This window comes from Coniophora puteana (assembly GCF_000271625.1).
Source record: "Coniophora puteana RWD-64-598 SS2 unplaced genomic scaffold CONPUscaffold_24, whole genome shotgun sequence".
Taxonomy (NCBI): Eukaryota; Fungi; Basidiomycota; class Agaricomycetes; order Boletales; family Coniophoraceae; genus Coniophora; species Coniophora puteana.
In genome coordinates, this window is record NW_006913076.1 from 112,463 (window position 1) to 140,416 (window position 27,954).

Sequence of the window (27,954 nt, forward strand, 5' to 3'; positions counted from 1 at the left end):
TATTGGTTCATCCAGAAGCCTCCTGTACGGCGATGTTCCTCTACGAGGTCTACAAGTAAACACCGCCTTCATACGTCTATTCAGGCGCTTAGTATCCCATAGGTACTTTAAGCGCTTACGCACTCGTGTGGCTCCGCGTTCATCGCAATGGGCCACGTTCTGCTTACGTAGCCGTCCTGCATTACCGTGGGACTTGGACTGCATAGTAGTTACGAATACGGTAGTGACTTCACACGCTCCTGTCATATATATACAGTCGCTACCATGAATATCATCTAAGTCTTCTCTCTCCACCGAACGACTACCATCGTCAGCTATCAGCCTAACCCGCTACTACTCAACCTTCAACACTAACTGCCCGGTGAGTCTGCGCTTTCATAGACATCCTAGCTATACTCGCGTCAGTCCTTTGTCATGTTCAACACCGTGCCTTGGGGAGTCTGGGGGATCATCTGTCGGCGGAGCCTGGCGCTGGGATGCCAAATAATTCTGATCATATCTACCTAATTCGTTCGAGACGATCCGTTGCGGATCATGTACTCGAGTGCTGTAGATGGCAGGCCCCTTGGTCAAATTCCCTCATTGTGAGTCACTTGATAACATTGTACACCATCTTTCGTCAGGATGATTATTGTTGTCAGTGGTACAAAAGCTTGTCGAGTTTTCCGGCTGACGTCGAACGTCGGTTGCATATGTGGCCATCTGATAGTTGCGCATCTTTTTGAACACGAGACACAATTGGCAGTGCACCTACTCACACATCGGCATTGACTCGGGTGCTTGTCGGTCAGCTCCTTTTGTATCAACTTTGAAGCTGAAGCCTTGCGGAGAAAGGCGCAACGCGCGGTCGTAACTTGTTCGATGTCGAGACGTTTCCCAACAGCAGGCGTACTCGCATTTACAGCAAACATCTGCATGCATGTGACAATGGCACTGTAGCACAGGAACACTGCATGCCAGAATTGGTAGGCCTTCGAGCATCATATGATGACAGTGTTTCACCACTGGAAACCGAGTGTTCTGCTTCATCCTGCACTCAAGAGTCGAGGGCCGCCATTTGAACAGGTAAGTCATATCGGGGCAAGTACTTTTCAACCGTGAACGTTGAGCTTTATTCATATCCTGCTCCTCCGACCAAACTCCCAGGCTGTCATGAACCCAGTACATATACACAGAATTGAAGGGAAGTTCGTATGGGGTCATCAGATGACCGATCGGTGTCAGGGCAAATCGTGATTTGATGTGAATGGACGTGCCAAAGTCTTATAGTATATCGCAAACGGAAATTACCCTCGTGCCCTGTCCTTCCTTCTCTTCCCCTTCATCGCGTCTGGCTGACTCACCTTCGCGCGTGCACTCGCTCATGCAGACGAGGTCTTAGCCCATGGACTCCCTATGTCACGATGATTCGTGGATGTGGTGCAATTATCTGTGGGACCTACATTCCGAGGGTCTGGCATACGGTAGGTTTCGCTGTTGTTTGACGGTTGAGCAGCGTCATATCTCAGTTTCTACTTACAGCGTCCATCGGAACTCTGGTAATCTATGATTGGTGTACGCTAGATCAACCTTTGTCAGTCCGCTCAAGTGTGCTAAGTTGGCTCAAGTGGTGTTTCTCGATCAAGAGGCTAGTCGTCACTTGGCTCCGTACTTCGGTAGGAGAATGCTCACGCGCATGGATTGTAGGTGAAGCTTATATGGGTGAGCTCGCTTAAAGCCCTTTACGAGCATCCGAGACGCTTACCTATGACAAGAGTCGACATTGGACTCCAGTCAAGTTTTTGTACTTTATCGTATGTGGCGGTCACACAACCCGAGTCGTTGAATGTGCTCATCCCATCCGTTTTTGTTAGCTTCGGGTACTTGGGATGGTATACGGGATGTACGTGGGTATCTTCTAGCAGTCCATTGATGGTTTATTGACATTTCTTGATCAAGTACCAATGTCTGTGAGTAGTGCGAGAAGCCATTTGTCGTTATATGGCTCAAATGCAGAGTGAAGTTAACTATGCGCCTCGCCATGTATCGGATGCAGTGAGTGGTACTACCCTTACTACTACTTTATTTAACCTTTTCATTGGAAGACGTGCGTAGACTCTGTACTCGGTGGCTCATCGACACCATTGACGCGTCAGTGACAGCTGCGTCGCGTACGCGTGGATTGTCCCATTGTCTGAAGCGCTAGGCTTCACTTTCCTTCAGCGTACGTCTAACAATGAAAATTCCCCGTCTACTACTCTGATCTTGCGCAATCCAGTCGTCATGATCCTCCGACTATATGCCATGAGCAATAGATCGAGGCCACTTCTCGCGCTATTGCTGGTGGGATATAGCGTCGCTCAAGGGATCCTGTACACGGATACTCTACGCAACGCCGTTGACATCGGTTTAACGAGTACGCATTCTGACATACCCTACCGAGCGCGTGATCGGTAGCTCATCTACGTATGGAAATTTAGCAACTAACAGACATCCATACGGATATGGCGGTCTCTGTCTCGCGGAAAGCGGCAACTTGATCGAGCCGTTGCTGAGAGGACAGTACGCCTCATTGCTGGCATTCGAGGCGTTGATGCTGGTCATCTCCCTCATCTTCTTCGTCAAACATCTCAAGCAGTCTACGGGAATGTTGGGACGGTGTTCAACGAGGAACATGGTCGTCGTCCTCGTACGGGACAATGTTCTTTACTTCTTCGTGTATGTCCGCTGTTTTCCTTTGATTTGCCTGTTATTTGATCCCAGCTCAATAAACTTCTCCAGAACGGCCGCGATTTTTGCAGCGGAGTCGTTGAGTGGGAAGGAGGTTGACTGGGTAAGCTTGTCATGTGGTCTGCACAGGTCATAGACTAATCAGACATTGATCGCTGGTTGCAGGCGCCTGTTGACCACGTCGCGTTTGATGTGTTCAATGGAGTGATGTCTGGATTTGTTGTGGGCATTGTCGGGCCGCACCTGATCCTGAGCATTCTCAGCAACCACGCGGAAGCGACTCGCGGCGGTCCTTCCATCCAGCTAGCTGATCTGACCACAGTGAACTTCTCCGGTGGAAGGACAGGCTTAAACGATCCTCTTGTGTCTTATGTGCCTTGACACGCAGTGTATCAATTTGTGTAAACTTAGTTGAATGGTGATTAGGTTTGTTCGGGAGATGTCTCAGCGATCAATGAGTAATAATGAATGATATGGACTTGTTTTACTGCTTCGTGAACAGGTAACCATCTCAACTTGGTTTACCACATACAGCAAAGCAATGACCAGCACTTTAACTTGATCCATCATCTAGACAGATTCGATGGCCCAAAGTACGCGTTTCGGGGAGTAGCGGCCCGTCGCACCGGATGCTATCTACTCGCCGCCCACAACATCAACGTTGTCACACGCTGTTTACCAGACCATCGATAGCATCTACCCAAGTTGCTCAAGGTCGCTACAACACCATGGATGAGCTGTCACTACGGGCAAACTGCCATTTTTCGGCGGAGAAAAAAGAGAGAAAAGGCATGTAGGTGAAAACCTTTTTCGCTGAGTTTCCACCGCGAGAAAAGTCAAAGGAAAGATTATCATTGAACCCGAGAGAGCGGCTTTTCTGGGTGAGAAAAGGATAAATGTCCAATTATGGATGTCTAATTTGGTAATTTTGCCGATTCTGGGGAATTGTTAACCTTTTCTCGCCCGGAAAAGGCGCTCTCTCGGGTGCAATGGTTATCTTTCCTTTGACTTTTCTCACGGTGAAAACTCGGCGAAGGGGGTTTTCACCTCCACGCATTTTCTCTCTTTTTTCTCCAGCAAAAAATAGCAGTTTGCCCGTGGTGTGTTGCCTCCTGATGTTGCGCAACCGCTGATTGCTGCCTCGGTGGGGCAATTCGAGGGTATATTCGCTAGGCTTCTTGATCCTCATGAAGACCCACACTTTGTCGAACGAGTGACGGTGGGTACACATCATTATAACATCTTGTTTCATGCTTCTCCTTTATATCCAAGCGAATTCTAACACGCCCATGGTCAGTGCGACACAAACGAAACGATAATGAAGGAAGCCAACGACCAAGAAAAAGATCCACTCGCTGAACGATGTGTTACCCCCATTTCGCGGATTCAACTCATGGCCGGTTTGATAAACACGATGGTCACAATCGCAAACCAAGACTGGTCATGTCACCAATCACCAAAGGAAAGGATCATGGCTCAATACCATGCGCTTGACGCTCTTCGAAACTTGATACGGACCGGTAATGAATTTGAGAGGCGTCAGCTGCGGGATGACATGTTAGAAGAGGACATAGTAGGTGTATGTCTGCAGGTGCGTTTAAGTCTTAATGGACTTGACGAGAATGTCACTCACGAGTATCCACACTCAATTTGGCGCCTTTGTTATGCTAGCACTTACAACGTCCTTTGTGTGTCATGCACGAAGTAGCTATTAACCTTCTACGAGCACTTGCAAGTGACGCCTTTCTCGGTGACAAAGTATCCCCTTCCGTAGCTGCCGACATAATCGAAAGTGTTTGTATTTTTGCTCTTGCGGGGTCAGATCACGTCGTGTCCCAGATGCTCGACCCGATGACAGCTTGGCAAAGCTTGGTCTTTACGGATGCAGATGGAAAGGTAAGCAGACGGTCAGATATGCACAACTATAGCAATGTCTCAGAGCAGCCTCTTTATTCGTAGATCCCGACGGATAAGGTAGCAGAGTATGCGCCTGATTACTACTCGATGGTTCAAGATTACGCACTTGCGGCTGCGCACTCCTTGATGGGTGTTTTTCCTACTCCTTCTCGCAGATTTTGTCTCGAGATTCTGAAGAAGAAGCCACAGATCGTCGAGCTTCTGCTTGATTGCGCAGCTTTAGATCGATATCCTCGCAATCCCATGGCACATTTTCGCACGAAAGCATGTGAAGTATTAGCCGTTCTCTTGCAATGGCCCAGTCACATCGTACCGGGAGTACCGACCCCCTTAGACAAAGCTTTCAAAGCGCAAGAGTGGAAGGCTATGTTGCAGATGACGGCCATCTTTACGTCCCGTACGGATTGGCTCGACAAGCTGATCGAAGTGTGGGTTCGTGTTCAAGATGAAGATATGGAGCAGGTTCAAGGGTATGTTTTATGCCGATTGTATTCATCAAATCCTTCTGACGAAAGACTTATGCAAAGATATGTTACCAATCTCGGCCCTACAGGGCCTGTAGAGTCAGAGGGCCGAGGTGCTGTATCCATTTATGGAGATCGTGGTCTGTTCTATATCTAACTCTGTACCGCAAATTCGTTAACCTGTTTTCTACGTTGATAATTGTTGACAGGCACTGTTCGCATTATTGTCTTACGACTCATCGCGACCCTCACACATTTGGCAGAATCATGTGGGATAACAAATGCACAGATCGAGTCTTTCCTCCACGTAGCCTATCGTTCTTGCGGCAAAGGGAGGACTCTACGAAAGTCTCCATCCCTTCAGGAAATACTTGAAGCCGCCGAGTACTGCACGGAGCTTTTCCACTACACAAGAGGCAACGGTGCCACGGCGGGAGCCAAAGGCCAAAGCCAGATTGGAGACATTATTGCGATCGAGAGTCCTATTTCAGTCGCACCACAGTGCGTCCTCGGCCCTACTGCACTCGTTCGCTTGCTCGTCGTCCTAGCACAGCGAAACGCTCTCGAAGGAATCCAGACCCTCAAGAAGGCTCCCACTGGGCTTTCGCCGTCGACGTCGCTGAGCCAAGTCCAGCACATCACTCACCCCGACATCATCCGTCGAATCATAAAACTGTCGCAATCACGTATCCTAGAACGAACAGAACAGGGGCGTCTACGTATCAAGGAGAAGAAAGACGATGCCGACATCAATCTAGCTTGCTCGTTGTTTGTCAGCTCAGCCGAGCTAGCAGCGGCTGTGGTCGCGCTGGATACATACACGGAGGGAGTTTACGCAGCTGAGGCGCTCGGAGCGCGGAAACAGCTCGTCATCGCACTTGGGAATGCTTCGCAGATGGCGCTCAATCTTGAGCAGCATCGGCGTGCGCTGCACTACGGCTGTGGCGCTGTCAGCGTGGCGGAGGACATTCCTGCCGAGGAAGGCCTGGATCCCGCCATCATCGAGAAGAATCAGCGAAGGGTAGATCAAGCCAATGCAAAGCTTCGCCGTCGCTAGTGTTATGCATTTACAGTCACAAGTGTTTTCTCTTACCTATCGCAATCGCTCTGTCCTGTTTGTTGTCATATTGCTATGAAACTAAATTTCAGCTTGCGAGTGAAGGTTACCTCTTCTCCTGCCTGAAGTACTCTCTGAACAGGTTATGTTGCGACGTCTTGTCGTCTTCTCGTAGGTATACAGATCATGCCGTGACCGCCCGGCACTGAGCCTGGCGCTTCTTACTCACCATTTTCCGTCTTCAATGCCCCCAACCTTGAATTCGCGCGGGCCAAAAGAAGGGATGAGAGTGGACGGGTATCATGGTTCTGATTGGCAGGGTTGTAGATCGAGCTATCAAGCGACATTGATCACTACGCTTGCCTCCTCCTTCGACGACGTATGCCCGGTCTGCACCCACCATCAAAGATGAAGTCGTCAGTCAGCAGCCCTCTTTCCTCGCTGACATCAAAGCAGTCACTCACCCCAGCTAACTCATAGCTCACCGCGCTGATCTGCGCTATGCCCGTCTGAAAGTCGCTCGGAACCTGCACGGTGAAATTCTGGTGCGCCTCAGCCTGCTGGTCGTCTCCTGTGGGCTTGAAGGGGCCGTTGTAGAGCACCGTGCCCGAGTTGCCGACTCCAGCAGGGAGACACACGGAGCCGCAATAGCGGAGCTCGATGGTCAGACCGACGTTCTGGACGTAACCGGAGCGCGTCTGGTTGCACGGCGAGATGAAAGCAGAAAAGGTATGTGCTTGAGTCACGTCGTGGAAGATTAGAATGAGGGAGTGCTCACATCCTGCGAGACATCCACAACGACACTGGCGCCTTTCGACACCTGCTGACCGTTGCTCGGCGCCAAGACCGTGATACTCTGCCCAAGCGCGAGTGTCGCGAGCAATGGTCCACAGATAATAGAGGTAGTGAATTTCATCTCCTTCAAGGCAGTAGCTGCTGGGAACTGGTAGTAGAGGGCTTCGTCAAGTCAGAGGCTACGTCGGAGCGAACGTCGTCGTCTGCAGTCAAGGTCCAAACTAACAGGACAAGGGCTTTATGAGGGCTGATCGACATGATACCAAGTAGTCCCGTTCGCGAGCTTCTTCTGGCAGTCCGGCATAGTCGCGTTCGGTGCATGTTGCGTTGGCATCACGGGAGCGTTTCGCTAGATAAGCTTAGCGAAAGTCCGCCGGGCGGTTGAACAGAACGTCGCATCAAGAACATTGATCACCTGGAGCTCAGCTTTGCTTCGGGGTCTGTATGCACGCCATTTACCCCATGCTCTCGCATCCTATAATGACGTTCGGGTGATTGCAACTGGCTGGCTGAAGATGGGGGAGACCGTAGGGGTGTAATTCGGGACCAGGATGGGAACCACGCGCGCGAAGATACCATCATCAGCCATACCATCAAATTCTCAGCGATATCGAGCGTAATAAAACCTACGGAAGAGCGGAATGGTAAATTACCTCTGATGGTATGTATAGAGATTTACAAGTAGATTATTAAACGTCATACAAAGCTAGTCCATAGCGAACGTCCACCGGGATCCTAGTACCCATCTAAGAGATGGTAATTGTCTCATTGATAACCTGCAACTCAGGCATATACAACGCCTATCGATACACTATCGTCAGAAAACGCCTTCTCCTGACTCTCAACGACAAACACGACACTCACCCCGAGGAGATAGAAATACCCTGTCCCGAGAATCGCCTCGCCCGAGGCAAGGTCAGCCGGAACGGTCACGTTGAAGTCCTCGTACGGCGAGTAATATTCAGACCCGAACTGCGGGTTGAACGGCCCATCGTAGAGGAGGCGGCCGAGCCCTTCATCCGTCGGCACGCAGCTCCCACCCGTGCCGTTCGGACAGGACTGTATGCCGATGGCTACGGATATGGGAACCAGCGTCGAGAGTTGGTCCTACAGGAAAGGCAAGATAGATTATTAGCGCTCAGGTTCGATGACAGTGACAAAGCGTGCGCGTACCGGCTGAACGAGACGGACAGTGAAGCTGGAACCAGCTGCCACAGTTGTACCCGGAGTTGGAAGGTTGTAAGAGATGCCCTGAGCGAAAGCCACAGCGGCGCAGAGCAAGGAGGTAGAGACAGCTTTAAGGGAGAACATTTGTATCTTTCTTGTGATGATGATAGACGTAGGAGATGATGAAGGTAAAGAGCAGCGACAAAAGCCCACGTTATATACGCGCAAATGAGTACCAAAAAAAGTGTAGTGCAAGGCTCTGTAGGAGGCGTCGGTGGCCCTGAAGCATACCAGGCTGTGCCATTCAAAAGTCACAGAATGAAGACAAAGAGCGGCGAAAAGCCATAAACGACAAGGGTCAGGACCGAGCGGCCATCCCGGCGATTAAACACGAAGACGGCATCATAGCAGAGTAACCAAGACTAGCGCGAGGGGACGAGCGAGACGCGACAATCGATAGCGAGAGGCGTCAAGCTGTGTTGACGACAATCATAACGGCGGGGGTTAACTAAACTGGATCAGCGACGCATATACGAAAGTTCGTGAAGGCGACTAGACGTTACTCGCCGTTCACGATGACAAAGGTAGGTTGTCGAGACTCGTGTACCGGACCGATATGCCGATGGAACAGAAACCCGTCGCCGAGCATGAGTCCGTCCGTCCACGTCGTTCAATGCTTTTGGCGGCCACGATGACACAGGGCTCGAATGCCCGTCGGGCAATGAACACAGCCTAAATTCGCACAAAAACGTTGAACTGCCTACCGGACAGGGACGTCTACCGAAGAGAAGACGAGATGCCCGCAAGTCATGGAGGCTTTGTACATGAACAAAAGGCGGTGTTCAGTACTTCATAGACCAAGGTTCACGCTGAGGGCTTCATGACCGCGTCATCAACTTACAGGCGCTGGTGGAACGAATGCCTTCATTTCGGAGTGTACCGCCATAATGAACAGTGCATCGTGCGCGGGCTCCCCTCTCCGAGCTATGGATGAAGCGAGATGTTCCGAGTCCCTCGCCGCAGCATTCAGATGTATGACGTCCTCGAGGGATGATCGTGATTTTTGCGATGAAGAATCGGTCATCATAGAGAAACTTCCAGAAAAACGTTCGAGAAGTATCGGCGACGAGAAGAGATAGATGAAACGCACGCAGATGTGACCATGTGCACCCTGTCTACCTCGTGTCCTCCATTAACATTCCTCGCAGGCGCAGACACAGAGCCCAAACACTTGGTAGCAGGCGTCATCCCGATGCATAGCACGCAACTCGCAGTGTGCATCTGATTCTCCGACATTGACGAGCCGCTGATTCTCCTGCGTTCATTCCGCGAGCTCCAATCCACGGTGGTGGTCCCTTGCGGGCATTATTCGCCGGTCCAGCTAAGCTTAGCCTAGTATGACACACGTCTCTTCCCAAGCATCGATGAGCAGGCAGCAGAAAGCGGCGAGGCGATGTCGGTGATCAATGCAAGAGGCAAGAGGACGGGAAAAGGGGAAAGAGGCAGCCCGAGGAGTACGGAAGCTGCGCCCATCCCAGCATCCGGCATCCGAATCCGTCTCTTCCACTTCCGCCCCGCACACCGCCGATCGAGGACGTCCGTGCCTGACGCGGACGCCCCCTGTCGCAAAAGTTTGACATCTCTCAATTCTCATTCGTCACTTACTTGCTATAGCTAAAGTGACAGATCCCATCCCAGAGTCAAGGACCACATCGAACGCAGAAGACCGGACTTGCTCCATCTCGATCAGCCCTGGCTCCAGTCTTCAGGCCTCAGGTAGAGCTTGGGTAGAGCCGACAAACGTGTGCGAGGTGATGATGATGAGAACCGAGGAATAACGTCTACAGAAGCATCCTCAAATTACGATTGATCCATCCAACAGTCACCACCAATTACGGATGATGTATGTATGTACGTACTAACCCAAAGTTCTTTCAAGTCCGAGTCCAACACACCCAAGGAAACAACAACATAGAAGGGAGATGACAGCTTAACGTGGGCCGGTTGGTAGTAGGCCATGGTACTTATGTAGGTATTATCAGGTATTAGTGAGTGAAGGTGAGCGTCCGTGGCATATTGTCCGTGAAACAAGAAATAAGCGAGCGAAGAATGACGAGCAGCGGCTTTTACGTCCAAGAACACGAGTCCCGACGGCAAATGTCCCCATGACTGTCCAAAGAAAAGAAGAAAACAAGCAGCTAGCGCGATCACGCCACGGTGATCGTCTGGTTCATCGTCTCCATGAACGGGAACGGGCCGGCCTATATATCAGTCACACACGCAAATATCATTCAGAAAGGGTCATCAAGCAGCCAACAAACGACCAAGAAATACTCACACCAACGAGCGACACATGCGTAACACCAATCTGCGCCGTACCGCTCCGCGCCGAGGTCGGGATCTGGACGGTGAAGTTCTGGAACGGCTGTACCTGCGGCGACGACGGCTCGCGGTACTCAGGGTCGAATCCGCCATTGTACAAAATGAGGCCCATGATGTCCGCGGGCGACGCGCACGCATAGTCGGGGCACGACTGGAAGCCGATCACGACGGCGACTTCTTCAGAGCCCGTGAGCGAGTTCTATGGAACGAGGGCACGATGGCGAGTAAGTCGGGGGAAGGCGGGGAGGGAGAGGGTGGAAGGGAACGTACGGCACGTGTCACCTGCACGGTGATGTTTTGGCCGGGGGAGACGGTGATGTCGTTAGTCGGGTAGGTGATCGCGGCGTTCTGCGCGAGGGCGACAGCGGCGAAGAGGGCAGCGCAGGCGATGGACTTGAACATGGCGCTGGGTGATAGGGGCTAAGTGCGGAGGGTGAAGTTGGTGGCGAGGACGAGGAAGGGGGGCAAAGGTCGAAGTAATGGAGAGGTAGGTCGAGTAGGTGGGGAGAGAACAAAGGCTGAGGAAAGAAAGAGACAGCCTTCCTAGAGCCCTTTTTATCTACGCTCGTTTACGGTTTGACGCTTGGCTTGACGCGTCTGTCGGCCCAGGGTCGGCGCGGTCGGAGGAGAGGGGGTGCACGAACATGATGGAATGAATTTGCGAATAGGACGGCCAGGCGGCTAATTGGGCTAAGCAGCGGCAGCCTGCCAAAGGGCAGAAGGCGGCGGCTGTGCCGACGACGCGTCCTAGCTAAGATTAGAAAGACATGTGTGTGTTTTTGTCAACGGCTCCTGTTATTCTCGGACGGAAAGAGGTGCTGCAGATCCGATCAGTGACCTGTTGGAGTTGCATTTCTGTCAATTTACGGTATTGATCGTGGGTTGGTGTTCCTAGCGAGACCAGGTAGTTGAGCGCAAGTGACATGTTCGAGCTCTTCTCCGTCGTGATTCAAGCCGTACGTGTCTAGACGAGGATAGGAGAGGATTCCAGAATAAAGGCTGAGGGCATCGGCAGAAAGACCGACCTAGCACTCGGCAAGAGCCGTGCCCCGGTGAGTAAGCACCTTTACAAGGCTAGAGCGCAAGGCGCACTTGCGTTCGAAAACGTTGACTCTTCTCTTCCAGAACGTTCGCTCCACGGAGACGCACAAGTGACGACAGGTGACGACCTGCACAGTACACTCGGCCCAGGAACGCCGTCGAGAAACCGTTGGATGATTTTCATACAAGCCAAATGAAAGTCGGGCTCACTGCTCATCCTTGATGCGATGGAAGTGTCGGACCTATGGCTAGAACGCCCTGGGGCCTGCAGGGTGAGCTCTCCCCGTCTGCGTATCGAGGCCCGCCTTCTTTCTGGCCAATAGAACACATTGTGCTCCTGGATACGCAGCTGCTTGTGCGCCGATGAGTCGCAGGAGGGGCGCATCGACGGTCCCAGGCGGACGACGATGGATGTATTCCAGGAACGAAGGTGTCGCCGTGATGCGGGATCCAGACCGGAGCTTGCCCTTCCCAGCTTTGCATGAATCCAATCGTCCGAAGCGGCTGGGGCTGAAACGTTCATCATATTTTTGGTATAGCATCAGACTGCGACAAGTTTAGATTTGCGTTTGCCACTGCGGGCTGGATGTCCGACTGGTGCTACCATAGCACCGCGTTATTTCGAGCTGACGGGATCAGACCATTCAAAAGCTTCACGAGCATGTATTTTGGTGGTGAATAAAGGACAGCAGTAACTCCCCATCGACTAAGGAATCAGAAAAGACGTACTTGCTGCCCAACTCCCGAGGGTTGTTCCATCGGCCCGTCCGAAAACGAGAGCATTGCCTCACCTCGTCGTGCGCATCAGTCAGCCGACCTTCGGTCTTCTCGATGTAATCGATCCTTCCGAACAGCTGGTTTGCCTCGTGCAGCTCGCATCGCATTCTCTTCGGGTCTGGACTAGATGTAATAGAACTCTCAGTCGAGAAGGACCTCGAAATCGGAACAGAAGGGAGTTTATGCGTTCGAGTGAGAAGAGGGATGATGGTCTGGAAGGAGTTGGATTCAGCTAGCAACCGATGCGCCGCGGACTGCATTATCCCGGCGTCCTGGGCTGGTGCAGTGTCGCCTTTTTGGTGGGCAGCTGAACGTGGACGAGGGCAAAAGAGGATACCGCTCGGCCGTGGCTGTGCCGCCGCGTCGGCTCCGCGCTCATCGGCACTTTCCGGGGCTCGCTCCATTCATTTCCGGAAGCTTTTGCTGTGCGTTCGCTTCAGCACCACCATGCTCCGGCTGACCATTTCTACTTACTTCGAGGGCTCTCTTTCGAAGGGTAGGCCAGCACGCCGAGGGCATAGCTAAGGCCGAAAAGTTAATCCGATACTGTAGACGGATATCGATGGCCTCGTTGTTCTCTTTAACGTTCTGCACCGGCGTATGCTGCCCGCCGGTCTTCCTTGCCCTCGACCTCAACTCAAGGTTTAACCCACTGCAGTGCTTTCATCAACGTGGAGTAGCACAGTGGGGCCATTTCGTCGGTGAGGCGCCCATGTGACCGGCGGGTCATAGAAGCTGACTTGAACATGAACAGCCTCCCTCGTTTTTCTGACAGAATGGCATCGTCAGTAGGGCAAGACGGAGGCAGAAGGATGTCGAGGCTATTTTCGATCGAAGAAGCTCATCTGCCGTCGGAGGTTTTGGCCTTTTGTGGCGATCTGTGCGCTATGGAAGCACTCAACATGCCAGCGAAGGTCTCACTTGTGACCCCGGCGTGAAATGTCCACAGCCGACACGGACGTCATCGGATCCACCTCGACTCCTCATCTCCGTTCAACGGGCGTGTGCTCGCACCCACCGCATCGAGACACTCTCCCAGTTCTATAAAGTCAAGGGTTTCAGAGCCTCAGACTTCCTCACTACCTTGTAGTACGAACCTCTACAACTCTCTTCTACACCCTTATACATCAACCCTCTAATAACTTCACCCCCGCCCACCCTTTACGAATCACAACATGAAGTTCTCCCTCGCCGCCGCCACTGCTCTCTTCGCTGGTGCTGCCGTCGCCCAGAACGTCGCCATCGCCCACCCACCTGCGGGCGCTTCAATGACCAGCGGTCAAAACTTCACTGTCCAACTTAACAAAGCGGTAAGCCATTCAACGGTCTCCCTCTCTTCACATTGTCTCACTCATCCCGCGCTCCATAGAACTCGCTCTCCCCATCCTCGGACATCGCCGTTGTCATCGGCCTCAACTCGTGTACATCTGGCGCCTGCCCCGACCCTTCGCAGGAGATCGGCTACGTCCTCTACAGCGGCCCGTTCAGCCCGTCGCAGTCGGACGACCCCGCTCTGCCCCCAAACCAGAACTTCACCGTCCAGATCCCACCGGCGTACCAGGGTGGCCAGTACCAGATCGCGTGTGCACACTTTTCGCTCATCGGGGTGAGTATATGCGCGCCGTAGGGACGTTTGCTGGATTATATGCTGACGAATTTCTGCGAACATAGGCCGGTCCTTCGCCCAATGTCGACTACTCCAACGTGACGATGTCAATTTCAAATTCCACCTCGTGAACGAGCACCCGCACGGCATAACGGACACTTACTCTTTTTCTCTGGACATTTACCTCGAACTTTTTGCGCTTACTTCGCTTTTCGGTAACACTTTGATGGACACGTTTTGATGGACTTGCCCATGTAGCTCGTATAATGCCACCCCACATATGTAGACGATTACGGACGTACTGAACACGATGTATCACGGAAAATTAGCTGTACTTGAATGGTATAATTGGTGGTTGACGATGGCTTAAACAATGGCGACTCTGCCCTTCTATGAGACATGAACTCGAGTTTGGATTCGGATGCAAGTAGTTCGCTGCCAATCGGAGTTGACTGCTTTGTTCCGTGAGCTTGACCGTGTTCTACTTCTCTCAGATGATCGGTCAAATGTTCTTTGAACCCCACTAACATCAACTTCTTCACACAGTCGAGCAGTGGCGTAAACTGTTAGATGCCGAAAGCGCATGACCCCAGGTGCCAGTGAATGGGGTCTATGCAATGCTTGTCCTGCATCCTGCCAGCAATAGATGACGCAGCACTCGTCGCAAACCACATCAACAACCAAAGATCCATGATCTACATACTGACATCATTAACTAAGGTGGAGTATACAGCTCATTAGATGGGGCGCTACATAGACCAACCAATAAGAGACGGACTCAAACCCACACATCGCTAACCACATCGCCCCGAGACTTGACTGCAACTGGGCCGTGTGTGCTCTCGCGCGGGGTGGTGAAGTGCATAGTGCTCATATCCGTCAATCCGATCGAAGGGCCGCCCCGTATCGAAATAGCGTGGTGGTGGAGGATGCTGAGGATCAGATGGGGTCCTACCACGCCGACGACTATCCCAGAAAACACAGCGTTGAACACGTCGAACGCGATGTGCTTCTCGGGTCCCTGAGTAGTGACGCGAGTTTCGTTAGCGATGTCATCGTGGCGAGCTATGACGAAGATATCTTACCCAGTTCGTTGGGAGTTCACTTAGCGATTCCGATAAGAAAATGGCAGCAGTTCTGAGTCGGCAGAGCGCAAGGTTATGCCATACGGTAATACAGCGGACGACTGCCGGATTGACGTACAAGACAAAGTAGAGGATGTTGTCCCTCACAAGCAGGACGAACACGTTGGTCGTGGACCACGTACCTCGATGTCCTCTCGAGTGCTTGAGATGCTTGCGGAAGAAGTAGAGCGATACACCAAGCATGAGGACCTCGAGGGTCAGTAGGGAAACATACTGTCCACGTAGCAAGGGTACGATGTACACGTGGTACATCGCGAGGCAGACGCCGGGATAGCCCAGAGGCGTTAAATCGGCGGCTAGCAGACATCAATACAACTTAGAATTTCGACGCCTAGTAGATGACAGCAGGGAGCTTACCACTGTTACCCAAACGAATGGCATTGCGTATAGTGTTTGCGTATAGGATACCCTGCGCAATTGTATATCCTAAAAGCAACATCGCAAGGAGCGCCTTAGATCTGCCGCTCATCGCATATAATCTGACGATCATGACGACTGCAGCTCATACTGAGTGGATATTGTTGAATGAGAATCTTAAGGACGTACATTGAATCACAGTGAAGCCAAGTGCTTCACTGAGAGGGATGATCCATGAAAATGCAACGCAGCTGGTTGATAAACGTCAGAAACGAGCCGTTGACAAGACGTAGATAACATACGTCTGCATTAGAGCACGTTAGAAATGATCATGAAGCGAAAATGAGACCAACCGAATCGGTTATATGCCATGGTGCATAGTAAACTGCGCACCCTTAGTCATGAGAGCTTGAAGAGCTTTGACACTGCTTACAGACGTTGGCACTAGATGAGGGTGGTTAACGGTACAACACGCGTAGGAGCGACCGACCCTTACAGTCCGTATATCATCCCCAATGTTCGAAGCTAGCAAGGTCCCCATGAGTAAATGGGTAGACAACGCATAACTGTGTGACGGTGCAACATACGGCAATATACATGAACTTGGAAAAGGTCCATTGTCGTCTCTGTTTTCAAACCCATATCAACCTCGCATTCTCGACTGAGCGACTGAGTGTAGCATGTTTTCACTGACCCATATAAGATCCGCCTACGAGCATATATCAGCTTTACTAGTAGCATATAGTCATCAATGGCGGACTTGCCTCCTGCCCGAGGAAGATCGCTAGTAAAGCGCGAAATTAAGGGATTAGTGACTAGAAGAGAAGAGCGATACTCACACCAGTCATAGAATACCAAAGTAGCAATAGCCGCTGTTGGAAAGAAGATACTTGAGACGAGTCAAGCCGAGTGAAGAACCAGAGACGCGTACCATATGCAAAACCCTCAGCTTGCGTATCCAGGAGAAAGTTGCACCAATACCATGAGACCTCGTGGCAGACGGTCGTCATCAGTGCGCGTGCCTCAATAATCGTTGAGAAAACCAGAAGTTATAACGCTCTGAACTTGTAGGTGGGACAGAAGAAAACAGAGAAGGTCGAGGGCACATGCGTTGTCAACAGTGGGTACCTGAGTATAAGTGTGAATAGTGGTTTCAGTGCCTGCACGACATGTCCTCACAGGTTCCTCTTGGCAGGCCTCTGTGTCGTAGACCATATCAGTCTTTGACAGGCGATGAATTGGTCGGTGGTATAGAGTAAGGCAAAATGCACAAGCCCCAGGATCGGACGCGTGAAAGTGGGTCAGGGATGGAGGAGTTTGAAAGCGGAAGCAGGTCTCCTGCTCCGACTACACCGGCTGGTGCTGCGGAGTTTGATCATTCCGCCACGCTGAAACGTGTCGTCTACTTTCATGCCTACCAACCCGTAACAATTCCAACCGTTATATGAGAATTCTGGTAGACACAGTACTTGTTCACGGCTGGCTCACTGATGCTTGCGATCGTGTCAAGCCAGCTTACAACTTAGCCCTCGTTGCGGGCTTGAAGATCGAGGCGATCCGCGGCCCGAGTACGGCGGAGGTTATCTTGTTTTCTTTAAAGACTTTCGCCCACTTGATCATGAAAAAGTGGGGTAGCTGTCAAACAGCTTCAAACCTACGAACATGCATGAATATCTCCACCGATTGTCACACTGCCTTGTGCAGCTCGGACACGCCGACGGAGAAGGTTCGAACAAATATAGTCAATTCCTGCATACGCTTGAAGCGCTAAGGAGCGGGGAAAAAAGGACACCCAGGGAGGCCCTCTGATCATTTCGCGTACAGCGGAAACAAGGAAGGCCATTCTGGAATTCTTCACATAATTCGTAAGGTTGGCGCCGCATTCCTTCAGGGTCCGTGCTGAGCGTCGACTATCGATTCAGTTGCAGCGGGTGAACCAGCCGAGTCGGCAGTTTTATCAGAAGATGCACATGTACTACTTACCTCTTCTCGCCATAGAAGATGTACCCCTCCGCAGAACCTAGTGGCGAGATCAGGGCACATCGATGGTTAACGCCAACAGCATGTAAAAACAGATTATTGGATTATGTACTACAATAAATTGTCTGGTTTGTAGGCTAAGAATAGAGAATCATGTACAGTCATGACGGGACATGTACGCATAATGTTCGTCACGCTCGCACAAGGCCCTGTGGACTTCTGCTCATATCAACTAACATGATCGAGGATTCACCGTGTGATATTGGCCTGCGATGGCTGACAATACTAAGCACCAGGTGAGGCCCTACCACACCAACTACGACTCCTGAGAGAACGGCGTTGAACACGTCGAATGCGACCCGATTTCTCGGCGCCTAAGCATACGTCATGTCAGCAGTACGTTGGATTCTCGTCACGGTAAAATTGCCCTACCCAGCCATCTGGTAGTCCACTAAGCGACTCACAAGCAAACACGGCCGCAGTTCTGGGTTCGACAAGACGGTTAAACTCTGGTCCGCGGAAGAAGAGAGAACATACATCAAAAAGTAAAGAACGTTGTCTCTCACTAGTAAGACGACCATGTTCTTTGTGGACCACGTTCCTGACAACCCTCGAGACTGAAGAACGTGCTTGGTGAAGAAGTAGAGCGATATGCCTAACATTAAAATCTCAAATGCCAGCAGTGACCCATACTCCCCTCTTAGTAGTGGCCAGAGTAAGTTTCCCCACCGGGCAAGACAGAAACCAGGGTATCCAAGATTTTGCCTGTCAGTAGCTAAAAAGAAAAGAGAAAAAAAGACGATGTTTAATAGCTGAACGAAGAAAGATCAAATGCAGAGTAAGTACTCGCCTGATAGCCCGATGTCCACAGCATTTCGAAATGTGTTCGCATACAGTATTCCTTGAGCAATGACAAAGCCTACTATCAAGAGCGCCAGGAGCCTCTTGGATTGTCCACTAAGAGCATATAGTCTGACAATCATGACGACTTGCGGTCATTTGATTAGCGCTCTTAGCATCAGTCGATTGAAAAGCGAACGTACCTTGGAGGACAGAGAAACCTAGCGCCTCGCTTCCAGGTATTATCCATGCAAAGGCGATACAGCTGCGCGTTTCATCGACCGACACGCGTCAATGATGTGCGTCGTTGAAATCACCATGAACTCACGTCTGCCAGTGCGATGGTTGAGTAAAGGCCACCTGGAAACACTGCCACTCACTGTATCAGAAACATGAATAGGCGCGTAGTTGACTGCATAGTTCTGATTTAAAGAAAAGCACGGGAGGCAGCGGATTATACGCACAGACATTGGTGCTAGGATGATGGCCCCCGTCATAATAAAGTCATGAATTGTGTAACCAAATACTTACATTCCGTATATTGCCCCAACAACCCTGAGCTGAGAAGCAAAAATAAGTGGGTTGTTTGACTGCTCCGGAAAACAGACTGAGACGCACGGCAATGTACAGCACTTTCACCAGATTCCACTTTCGTTTCTGGTAGTGACTGAGCACCAATCACCTCTCGTACAATGTGCACCGGTAAGCGTACCCATATGAAATGGATCTAGACTCTGTTTGAGTGGTCTGACAAACGGAAGAGGCGAAGTGCCACTTCACCTCTTGATCGAGAAATATGACTTGAAGTGGGCTCGCCATAATCAACACTATAATTGTAGTAAAGAGTGACTAATGGCTTACTCCAGTCGTATACCACGAGCGTTCCTATCGATGCTGTTGGGCGACTTTAAAGCTTTGAGTTATACGACAGAAACCCATCACGAAAACGAGCATTACTATACGCCATGCCCTCGGAGTGAAGATCCCATAGGTAGTTGCACCAGTACCACGCATCGTCTGGACACAGTGAGTCCATGACTGAGGCGAGAGCGGAGGCGGAGACTCGAGGCGAAGGACGAACAGAGAAGATGGTGGGGGGCAGTGAGCGCCTCCACGGTATAGATATGTCTAAACAAATCTACTCCGCAGATTGCGAATGGGGGTTCGTGGTTTCCCATGTCGGCCAATCATTCGCTCTGTCCGGTGACTTCGGAGGTCCGACTCCAACATACCGAACATGTTAGGATAGCTAGTTGATGGAGTGGAGAAAGGTCCTTAGTAAAGTTAGAGCCACTGACTCCCGAGATGAACCGATTTAGAAGCTCCAACATCCGGCGTCCTAAACTTTCAGCGGACGTAAGCTTTATATAGGGTGTGAGCGCAACCCGATGCTGTTCTAACGGAACGTAAAACTGACTGTTAGTGTCAGATGGTGCCTCCGTGAGAGCGACGCAGCTGTGATTGACGTCGCAAGTGCGGAGCTGCCTTGCAACTGAAACGTATGCAACTCCGACCGGGCTGTGTGTCCCGTCTTTCTCGGATATACACATGTTCGCCTTTTGTTGGTTTTCAATCGTCATGTTCTTGTAAAAGGTGGAGCCACTAGCTCTCCAACACAGTATTAAATAGGTATAGCAAAGCAAACGACAAGCTCATAAGTTATTGAGAACCATGTCCTTCCTTCTATCGAGCACTATGGAGGGAGTTAGCGGCGTAACGTAAATCTAAGCCCACACCCCATCTTCATATGGAGGACGAGAAATCCCCGCGCTAACGGACACAGTGACGGTTGACCTGAGTAGGTTGTGTTCTGACAGCCGATCCAAGTTAGTCATAAACTCGACGACATCGTCGTACTGATCCTCGCCCTCGCCTTCTGGATGGGTCAATGTGACTACCACATCTCGAAGGACATCTCTCCGCGCACCCGCGACATCGACTATGCTGCGAAGGGGAGTGCAGAAGTTCAGCGGGGTACCGATCCTGAGCGTTTCCAGATGGGGGATCCACTCTCTGTTCTTGAGCCTGCCTAGCAGGTAGTAAAGAACGGCCGACCTCTCCGACCAACCAGTGTTCTTGACGAGAGCGAGCTCCTTCAGCTCAGGGCAACGGTCGAGGATCTCCACAATGCCTTCTTCCGTGATATGGGTATCACACAGGCTCAGAGCCTGTAGAGCACATCCAGGGCGTGAGAGTAGCCCCTTCAGCGCATCCTGAACCCAGTGATATGAGCCTAACTCGGGTCCCGAGGCCAACAACGCCGGATCGCTATCAATCTCCAGGCGGCGGAGCATGGGGAAGGAGAAACGGCTAGCCGCGTTACCGACTTTTGCCCTTACGCTACGACGACGCAAGCGTAGGGTTGAGAGGAGCGGCAAAACCGTGCGTGGGTTCTCGATATATGGCTGATTGTCGGCTATTCCAATGTTGAGAGTGGCGAGACTTTTGGTGTGCCGAAGAACCTTGAAGATACTATGATCGAAATTGTGCCCAAGTTCTTGCCATGAATCGTGAGGGCCGAGATTGTAGAAGAGGGAAAGCTCTGTGAGTCGGCCCCATCCTGCCTTTGTCAACGATCTTGCGGGAGCTACCGGGATGTCCCAAGAGAACGAGATGAGGTGGGAAAGGTTTGATGAGGAAATGCGTTGGACATCAGAGTGCCAGTGTTCCCCGACAGGTCCGGTGCGAACCCGCATGCTGGCCTCGGTAAGCGCAGGAAGGTTTGACATGAGGACAGTCTCGAAAAAGAGGGAGAAGGAAGGCATGTCGTCAACGAGCAAATGTAGACTGCGCCACCTATGAGCATTACTGCAGAGCAGTTCTGCTATTGGAAGGATTGTATCAACGTCCATAGGATGCTCATCCGATAGATTGAGGCGGATGGAATGTTCATTCGCGCGATCGAGCCAAGAATGGAGGATACAGACGAGTCTTGCGGCGTGTGCAACCGATACGAGATCTTCGTCCACCTCATACCATATATCCGGTGATAGGCTGAGCGTGAGCGATGTCCACATCCGTGGAGTCGTGTGCACCACATGTCGCCACGTGCCACATACACGCCCTAACACGAGTGGCATCTCGCCGGCGTACGGTTTGCACCAGCCTTCCTGGGGTAGGCAGTCCTCGAAGATGCTCTCGAGAATCTCTCTAGGAAGTCTGGTAATTGCGAGACTCGAGTCTTGGCCGCGAGGGTGAAGGCTAGATGAAGATTCCGGATGTTGCTGTACATATCAAAATCTTGTGGATGTAGGGTTGCAGCAGTATGAGGCGTACCAGATATACCCTGCCCTCCTGCATGGAAGCGAGTGAACCATCGGACTTCAGTGGCTGAGATATCAACATGGGGGTGACAAACAAGATGAAGGTTGTCAACTAGGAGAACCCGAGGTGTTCAGAATGCGACAGCGCTTCCGATGTGGCCGTTTGAGCGCTAGACTGAAACAGAGGAAGCCTAGGACATGAGGCAGGCTGTAGCATTCTGAGCGGCTATACGTGATAAATATGGATGCATGATCAAAGCGCCAGTGCTAGATTCTTAGTCACACATGCACATGGGGAAAAACGGAATGCTCGACTGAGAAGAAACTTGGCGGTGATAAGTGTGACTCCCCAATACAGTCGTCACACATGCGTAAGTACATCACATGTCGTGACACAGAGTTTCTTGAGTCACTCTCGGAGTCACTCCAGGTGACAGAGCATTGCATCAAACCAAAAGCACTGCGAACACAATCATGCGGGATATATGCAAGTGACAGTGATAATGAGACAGAAAAATGTTGTAATGGAACACTCCACCCAAGACATCAAATTCATTTCTTCGTCAGCATCACCGTGAAGGAGCTTAGAATTAATATTAATATTGCGCCGACATCCGGCGCGCCGGACCGGATGCGGTCTACTCGTGGCAGCAACGTTGTAACGCGTCGTTCAAGCTATCGATGGCACCCACCTTGCTCGAGCTCACTTTGACCGCACCCCCATCATGGATGTGCCTATGCCTCAAGAGGTTGCAGAACCATTGCTTGCTTCTCAGGTGCAGCAATTCGAGGGTATATTTGCGAGGCTTGTCAACCCTCACGAAGACCCGCACTTCGTGCTCAAAGTGACAGTGGGTAGATACTCCTTTCAAACTCGCAGTCTCGTCCCTCATTCCTTCCTTCCGGGTGGCTGCTAATTTTATTACCAGAGCGGTACAAATCGGGTGTTTATGACAGAAATCGACGACCAGGAAAAAGTCCCACTCGGTTCTCGATGTGTCAGCGCCTTTGCGCGAATGCAACTCATGGCCGGTTTGATCAAGGTGATGATCACAGTTGCAAGCCAAAACTGGTCACTGGGGAACGACGTACCAAAAGAAAGGTTCTTGGCTCAATACTACGCGCTGGAATCCCTTCACAATCTGACGCTGACCGGCAATGAGTTTGAGCGGCGACAGCTGCGGGACGACATGTTGGAGGAGAACCTCATAGCTGTGTGTCTGCAGGTGCGTCCAAGTCCTATTATAAGCTCATCAGAAGTCTACTCCCTCGTGAAGTTTCTAATTCTGATTTGTATTAGCACATGCAACGTCCCTTGTGCATTATGCACGGGGCCGTCATCACTCTTCTACAGACACTGGCATTTGACGCCTTTCTTGGTGAACAAATATCCTCCTCGGTGGCTGCCGACATCATCGAGAGTGTCTGTCTTTATACTCTTGCGGGCCCCGATAGTATCATTTCCCAAATGCTTGACCCAGACACAGCTTGGCAAAGCTCGGTATTTCCTAATTCAGGCGGGATTGTAAGTCGAGCGTCGAGTTATAGCCTATCCTTGGCAGGTTTCTGAAACGAGTCTTGATTCGTAGTTGCCCATTGACAAGGCAGCAATATTCGCACCTCTCTACTACTCTATGGTGCAGGATAATGCGATTGGGGCTGCTTACTCCTTGATGGATCTCTTTCCGTCTCATTCTCACGAGTTTTGTCTTGAAGTTCTGAAGAAGAAGCCACGTATTGTCGAGCTCCTGCTTGACTGTGCAGTGTCAGATCGATATCCTCGACACCCAGAGACGCAGGTTTGCATGAAATCATGCAGTATACTGGGCATGTTCTTGCAGTGGCCAAGTCATATTGTCCCTGGAGTGCCGACCCCCTTGGATAGATCGTTCAAGGCGCATGAGTGGAAAGCTATGCTGAAGATGATGGACATTTTCACGTCTAGCACAGACTGGCTCGAGAAGTTGATTGAGTTGTGGATGCACGTCCAAGAAGAAGACATCTCCCCGTATCATTAAGCACATCGTCGGCTTTTCATTGTACATGTTTGTTTTGCTCCACTTTTGTTCTCATCATGTCTCAACCCTACCTCTCACCGAATCACCGTCTATTCAATCCACGGCTCTTCAGCCAACCCTGTCATTCATATTCTGTCCTGAACATGCTCCGAATACGTCTGATGTCTTCTTGCTGCTCCACCGTCCATGTTAGCGACAACACCCTCAACATTCTTGCAGGCGTTGTCTCTCCACTGCCCCACCAAATCCTTGCGTCATGGCTGCACCACCATTCATTCCTGCTCAGTGGTATTCAATGGTTTGTTCGCCTCCGCTTTTGCTTGATAGGTAGCTCATTACGCCGCCCCACCCTTTCTAGATATGTCGATTTTACTATATTGAGCATGCGTTCTATGTTTGATATTTAAACTCCCCCGTGCTGCTGGCCCGAAGCCTCACTCAGGCTTCCCCCTGATCTCTTCACGTAGTACCACGTAGTATGTAGGCTATTTAAATATAAGCAGGTTCGGGTGGATGCCGTACTAATCACAGTACTATGCCGGAACCCGCAATGAAAACCGTCACCTGCAATGAAATTCGACTGTCCCTCCCCTGCCCCTTCAAGTATATACCTACAAGATTGAACATGGGCCATCTAATGAAACTACTCTATGTCCGTATTGCGCGGCTTGGTAAAGAAATGAAAACTACGGACGCTAGGTACAAATTTCATTGCGGGTGATGGATTTCATTGCGGGTTCCAGCATAGTACGGTCCCGGATCCGCCCCCGACACGCTTTGCCCACGTGCATACAACGGTACTATACACAATGTGTGCGTCAGCGCGTTCACTAGAGACTGTTAGTCTTGACACTGCAGACAAACGGGAGATTTTGGGTCCTGAAAATAAGCTGGAATAGTCGTGGGATTGGTTTCATGTTCCAGCCGATTTTCGGGTGGGGAAAATAGCCCGGAAAGTCGAAGTGTTTTGGATGATTTTTACGCCCGAAATAGAAGGTCAAACCGATTTCTTATTACCGTACCTTTTCGAGGATTGAATTTAGCCATGATAGTTTTCTTTTTCAGCTAGGGTCGGCGCCAATTGGTCAGGGTGGTGCATTTCGGTCTCAATTCTGAGACGAAATAGGAAATACTCGGAGGAAGTTCTGCTCCCGGACAAAGTCCGAGAACAGGAAAACACTTCCACCTTCCATTTTTGGGCCCGAAAATATGCCGAAACAGTTAGACTTTTCGGAATATTTTCCATACCGGAAAATGACCTGGAACATGAAACCAATCCGGCGACTGTTCTTGCTTATTTTCAGGGCCCAAATTCTCCCGTTTGTCTGTAGTGTGATGAAATTCCGATTATTCCTTCATCGAGTTGTCAGCCAATTTTCACTAAGTGCAAGCGATCCAAAATAATGTCAAATGAACTGGAGCTCCGCCTGAACTCCACCTTGCGTTGCGCCCGCTCACGCCCTCAACCTGATCATCCGTGTGTATCAAGCTTTTTGGCTCTCTTGACATGGATAGCCGAGATGAGAAGGACTGAGTATGTTGGGGGGAGGTAGACAGCATCGCATGAAGAGGAAGAGAGCGAGTTTTTTTTAGGCTTGCATGAGTACTTAACCATGGTCATTGCAAGGTGAGCTCGGAGGGGACGTCGAAGTGCAATAGCTAAGTCGTCGATCGCGGAGACCTCTGCCGACTCGCAAACTCTATCGGATCGGTACTTCCCCTTACAGGATTCTCCTCCCATGGCAGGTCTCCCGTTGGTGCAACACCTGAGGCGATTTTTCACGAAGTCGGCGTGAGATATTTTTGATAACTTGATGAAAATTGAGCTAACTAACGGTCTCTACTGCGAGATTAGTGACTACCGGTGAGCCCTTGGAACGTCACCCATGGCCTTATGCTACACTTCACAGTAAATGTTGTAGCGTCAAGCTGACCATGCTCCATTGAGCCCCGGAGTACTAGCATACGCCGTGAAGTAGCATTCAACACAGCCAGTGAGCTCGTGTTGCACTTACTACTGCTCGATGTTATGCACCGCACCTTCGGCGAGTCCAAGCTGTGACGTGAATATCTTGCTGAACGCACATCACGCGTCCACGAGCGGTGGTCCGACGAGTAAAGCTAGTAAAGATTGACACCTTAGCCTAGCTACACAGACCTCGAGATTTGATCATTTTCGTTTGCTGATGTATATATATATGCGGTATATGTTGACGGCTGACATCCTCCCTGTCGGAGCGAAGCGATGACATGCCTTGTGGGACTTGTCCAGAGGTGCGTTTCGTCCTAGAAATGGCCGCGAACACCCCTTCACTAATAACTCATGCGTAGATGGATTAGCAGGCTCGGTACAGCTCCAGAGCCTGGAGAGATACCACTCTCGCCGAGTGTTCAAGGTATGGAGTCAGTTTACGGAGATCGCGGTACGTCATTTTTCCCGGACGGTACTACATTGTTTGACCTTGAATCGTACTGGATCCGCATGATAGGCGCTATTCGCATTATTTCCCTACGACTGATTGCGACGCTCACACACGCGGCAGAGTCGTGCGGGATAACTAACGCCCAGATCGAGTCCCTGTTACACATTTGTTACCGAGCTTCCGGTGCAGGAAAACTTCCACACCAGTGTACCTCTCATCAAGAACTGTTCGAAGTGGTGGAGTACGGGGCAGAGTTCTTTCAGTATACAACATCCCGGCCAGCTACCGCAGACCCCAAATCCAGAGCCAGTCGCGACGTTGGGGGCATCGCTGTCGAAAGCCCCATTGTAGCCGCCCCGCAATGCCTCATTGGGCCGACCGCGCTTGTTCGCTTGCTTGTTGTCCTGGCACAACGGAACGCACTTAGAGGGATACAAGCCCTCAAGAAGGCGCCAACTGGGCTTTCGTCGTCCACATCCCTGGGTCAGGTTCAACACATCACACACCCCGACATTATCCGTCGCATCATCAAAATATCACAGTCGTGTATAATCGAACGAACTGAACGAGGCCGATGCCTCATTAGGGAGAAGAAGGATAATACTGATTTCAACTTAGCCTGCGCTTTTTTTGTTAGCTCGGCTGAGTTATCGGCTGCTCTGGTCGCGCTGGACACATATACAGATGGCGAATACGCAGCTGAGGCGCTTGGCGCACGGAAACAGCTCGTTATCGCTCTTGGAAATGCGTCGCAGATGGCGCTCAACCTCGGGCACTATCGGCGTGCGCTGCACTTCGGTTGTGGCGCTGTTAGCGCAGCTGAGGATATACCCGCCGAGGAAGGCTTGGATCCCGCCATTACCGAGAAAAACCAGCGGAGGATCAGTCAAGCTAATGCAGGGCTTCGGCGCCGTTAGAATCAAGAGAATGTATCTGCGGAATCTTACTGTTCATTCTTTCACCATGCTTTCGGAAACATCCCAATGACTTACTTAGTGTCATTTGCTATCATCCTCATGTGAACATCTTCGGTACCTAAATGAGTGCAGACGTATAACCAATATATGTGCCTTGCGACATTATGGAGTTTCTTCGCACATCTACACTATTGTAAGAAGTTGCGGACTGTTGATACTAAGACTGACGTTGCTCACTCACTATCCATCGACTTTGGTGTCCCAGCCATTATTCCATACGTACCTACAGAAGAAATGAAAGCCCGCAGAGGTCCGATGACGATTGTAATCGTGTCTCTGTGTGCATGACTCGAGCGAAAGTATACCCAGAACTGAGGAGAGACGGTGGTGAGCTGGGACTCGTGAGCCATTGTATATGGGGGGTGTACCAGAGGTTCAACGTTAGTACAACGTAACACATGGCTATCCACAATGCGTGAGGTAGACGAAGTAGCATTTAGAATATCTTTCGCTCTTTTTTCTGTACAAACGAGAATGTCATTGTAAGAGCCATCTAACCACGCCAGGTATATCCGTCGAACACCTCTACCCATGGGCCACGGGCCATGACCAAGTCCCTTCTCGCCGCGTCGCTATCGAGCTCTCTGATGAATACAATAAGCTGCAAATATGTATCATTTGCACTAATTTGGTCTATGAGTTCCATTCAGAACTCTACGCTTTGATAGGCACCCCATCACCGGTCTGGCAGTTAATCTATCAAGCCACAACATTTCGGTTACCTTTGTATTATCCCCGCTCTCTAGCAAACCACAAGGTTTCGAGGGCGTCTATAACAATATCGATGGGCCTGAGAGTTGTAAGTCGCTTATTATAGCCACCTCTATGATGTCATGGGGCTAGAACGAAGAGCATCTGACCAGTGCAGTAATATCGCTTGGCCCTTTATCAAACTGCAATGTTGTTGGTGGGTCAACATGCTCTCCTTGGGTCATGTCATCCATAATCTCCAGCAAGCTCGCGTCTGTCGTAGTCCTTGTGGTATTCGTCGTCGCAATAAGAACCACAAGGAAGCATGGCAATGTTAGGTTTCCGC

At 50.8% G+C, this 27,954-nt stretch overlaps 9 protein-coding genes across 9 annotated transcripts; 5 read left to right on the plus strand and 4 right to left on the minus strand.

Moving 5' to 3' along the window:
* Positions 1 to 1,592: 1,592 nt before the first annotated feature.
* On the plus strand, positions 1,593 to 3,090 carry CONPUDRAFT_170384 (uncharacterized protein; the record flags this gene model as incomplete). The annotated part of the gene is made up of 11 exons (XM_007777641.1): positions 1,593 to 1,627; positions 1,687 to 1,701; positions 1,755 to 1,793; positions 1,854 to 1,882; positions 1,939 to 1,949; positions 2,003 to 2,034; positions 2,140 to 2,203; positions 2,258 to 2,395; positions 2,460 to 2,697; positions 2,761 to 2,812; positions 2,875 to 3,090. The coding sequence occupies exons 4-11, from the start codon at positions 1,869 to 1,871 to the stop codon at positions 3,088 to 3,090; spliced, it is 765 nt and encodes a 254-aa protein (XP_007775831.1). The 5' UTR covers positions 1,593 to 1,627; positions 1,687 to 1,701; positions 1,755 to 1,793; positions 1,854 to 1,868.
* A 1,090-nt stretch (positions 3,091 to 4,180) lies between these two features.
* CONPUDRAFT_68110 (uncharacterized protein) lies at positions 4,181 to 6,147 on the plus strand (the record flags this gene model as incomplete). Its single annotated transcript, XM_007777616.1, has 5 exons — positions 4,181 to 4,300; positions 4,381 to 4,605; positions 4,669 to 5,096; positions 5,142 to 5,227; positions 5,300 to 6,147. The coding sequence occupies 5 exons, from the start codon at positions 4,181 to 4,183 to the stop codon at positions 6,145 to 6,147; spliced, it is 1,707 nt and encodes a 568-aa protein (XP_007775806.1).
* A 1,414-nt stretch (positions 6,148 to 7,561) lies between these two features.
* Positions 7,562 to 8,277, minus strand: CONPUDRAFT_140675 (uncharacterized protein). Its single transcript, XM_007777642.1, has 3 exons — positions 8,116 to 8,277; positions 7,807 to 8,049; positions 7,562 to 7,742 (listed from the first exon to the last, which is right to left on the minus strand). The coding sequence occupies exons 1-3, from the start codon at positions 8,251 to 8,253 to the stop codon at positions 7,689 to 7,691; spliced, it is 435 nt and encodes a 144-aa protein (XP_007775832.1). The 5' UTR covers positions 8,254 to 8,277; the 3' UTR covers positions 7,562 to 7,688.
* A 1,626-nt stretch (positions 8,278 to 9,903) lies between these two features.
* On the minus strand, positions 9,904 to 11,009 carry CONPUDRAFT_86086 (uncharacterized protein). The gene is made up of 3 exons (XM_007777643.1): positions 10,762 to 11,009; positions 10,448 to 10,690; positions 9,904 to 10,370 (listed from the first exon to the last, which is right to left on the minus strand). The coding sequence occupies exons 1-3, from the start codon at positions 10,891 to 10,893 to the stop codon at positions 10,317 to 10,319; spliced, it is 429 nt and encodes a 142-aa protein (XP_007775833.1). The 5' UTR covers positions 10,894 to 11,009; the 3' UTR covers positions 9,904 to 10,316.
* A 1,799-nt stretch (positions 11,010 to 12,808) lies between these two features.
* On the plus strand, positions 12,809 to 13,442 carry CONPUDRAFT_86087 (uncharacterized protein). The gene is made up of 2 exons (XM_007777644.1): positions 12,809 to 13,010; positions 13,064 to 13,442. The coding sequence occupies exon 2, from the start codon at positions 13,086 to 13,088 to the stop codon at positions 13,245 to 13,247; it is 162 nt and encodes a 53-aa protein (XP_007775834.1). The 5' UTR covers positions 12,809 to 13,010; positions 13,064 to 13,085; the 3' UTR covers positions 13,248 to 13,442.
* Positions 13,443 to 13,484: 42 nt separating this feature from the next.
* CONPUDRAFT_68036 (uncharacterized protein) lies at positions 13,485 to 13,936 on the plus strand (the record flags this gene model as incomplete). Its single annotated transcript, XM_007777609.1, has 2 exons — positions 13,485 to 13,619; positions 13,679 to 13,936. The coding sequence occupies 2 exons, from the start codon at positions 13,485 to 13,487 to the stop codon at positions 13,934 to 13,936; spliced, it is 393 nt and encodes a 130-aa protein (XP_007775799.1).
* Positions 13,937 to 14,617: 681 nt separating this feature from the next.
* Positions 14,618 to 16,643, minus strand: CONPUDRAFT_170387 (uncharacterized protein). The gene is made up of 14 exons (XM_007777645.1): positions 16,597 to 16,643; positions 16,349 to 16,545; positions 16,257 to 16,289; positions 16,182 to 16,201; positions 16,112 to 16,126; positions 16,005 to 16,043; positions 15,914 to 15,942; positions 15,851 to 15,861; positions 15,771 to 15,802; positions 15,607 to 15,670; positions 15,418 to 15,555; positions 15,119 to 15,356; positions 15,001 to 15,052; positions 14,618 to 14,936 (listed from the first exon to the last, which is right to left on the minus strand). Exons 2-14 carry the CDS (start codon positions 16,425 to 16,427, stop codon positions 14,694 to 14,696), a joined length of 993 nt encoding a protein of 330 aa, XP_007775835.1. The 5' UTR covers positions 16,428 to 16,545; positions 16,597 to 16,643; the 3' UTR covers positions 14,618 to 14,693.
* A 428-nt stretch (positions 16,644 to 17,071) lies between these two features.
* CONPUDRAFT_147971 (uncharacterized protein) lies at positions 17,072 to 21,741 on the minus strand (the record flags this gene model as incomplete). Its single annotated transcript, XM_007777646.1, has 17 exons — positions 21,514 to 21,741; positions 19,972 to 21,461; positions 19,655 to 19,845; positions 19,195 to 19,254; positions 19,099 to 19,131; positions 19,018 to 19,037; positions 18,950 to 18,964; positions 18,856 to 18,894; positions 18,769 to 18,797; positions 18,702 to 18,712; positions 18,616 to 18,649; positions 18,441 to 18,502; positions 17,964 to 18,172; positions 17,862 to 17,906; positions 17,711 to 17,771; positions 17,401 to 17,437; positions 17,072 to 17,327 (listed from the first exon to the last, which is right to left on the minus strand). Exons 1-17 carry the CDS (start codon positions 21,580 to 21,582, stop codon positions 17,072 to 17,074), a joined length of 2,661 nt encoding a protein of 886 aa, XP_007775836.1. The 5' UTR covers positions 21,583 to 21,741.
* Positions 21,742 to 22,546: 805 nt separating this feature from the next.
* CONPUDRAFT_133538 (uncharacterized protein) lies at positions 22,547 to 26,858 on the plus strand (the record flags this gene model as incomplete). Its single annotated transcript, XM_007777647.1, has 4 exons — positions 22,547 to 22,726; positions 22,801 to 23,025; positions 23,090 to 23,508; positions 25,907 to 26,858. 4 exons carry the CDS (start codon positions 22,547 to 22,549, stop codon positions 26,856 to 26,858), a joined length of 1,776 nt encoding a protein of 591 aa, XP_007775837.1.
* Positions 26,859 to 27,954: the final 1,096 nt, after the last annotated feature.

Coding starts and splice junctions, on each gene's coding strand:
- CONPUDRAFT_170387 (XM_007777645.1), bottom strand. CDS start 16,427: ATGACGACCGTCTGCCACGAGGTCTCATGGTATTGGTGCAACTTTCTC. Junction 15,943..16,004: donor CCAAGTTCATGTATATTGCC/GTATGTTGCACC, acceptor GGACCTTGCTAG/CTTCGAACATTGGGGATGAT. Junction 15,053..15,118: donor AACATCCTCTACTTTGTCTT/GTACGTCAATCC, acceptor CTGCCGACTCAG/AACTGCTGCCATTTTCTTAT.
- CONPUDRAFT_140675 (XM_007777642.1), bottom strand. CDS start 8,253: ATGTTCTCCCTTAAAGCTGTCTCTACCTCCTTGCTCTGCGCCGCTGTG. Junction 8,050..8,115: donor CTGTCCGTCTCGTTCAGCCG/GTACGCGCACGC, acceptor CCTTTCCTGTAG/GACCAACTCTCGACGCTGGT. Junction 7,743..7,806: donor GGTATTTCTATCTCCTCGGG/GTGAGTGTCGTG, acceptor GTGTATCGATAG/GCGTTGTATATGCCTGAGTT.
- CONPUDRAFT_86087 (XM_007777644.1), top strand. CDS start 13,086: ATGGCATCGTCAGTAGGGCAAGACGGAGGCAGAAGGATGTCGAGGCTA.
- CONPUDRAFT_86086 (XM_007777643.1), bottom strand. CDS start 10,893: ATGTTCAAGTCCATCGCCTGCGCTGCCCTCTTCGCCGCTGTCGCCCTC. Junction 10,691..10,761: donor CCGTGCAGGTGACACGTGCC/GTACGTTCCCTT, acceptor CTCGTTCCATAG/AACTCGCTCACGGGCTCTGA. Junction 10,371..10,447: donor CGCATGTGTCGCTCGTTGGT/GTGAGTATTTCT, acceptor ACTGATATATAG/GCCGGCCCGTTCCCGTTCAT.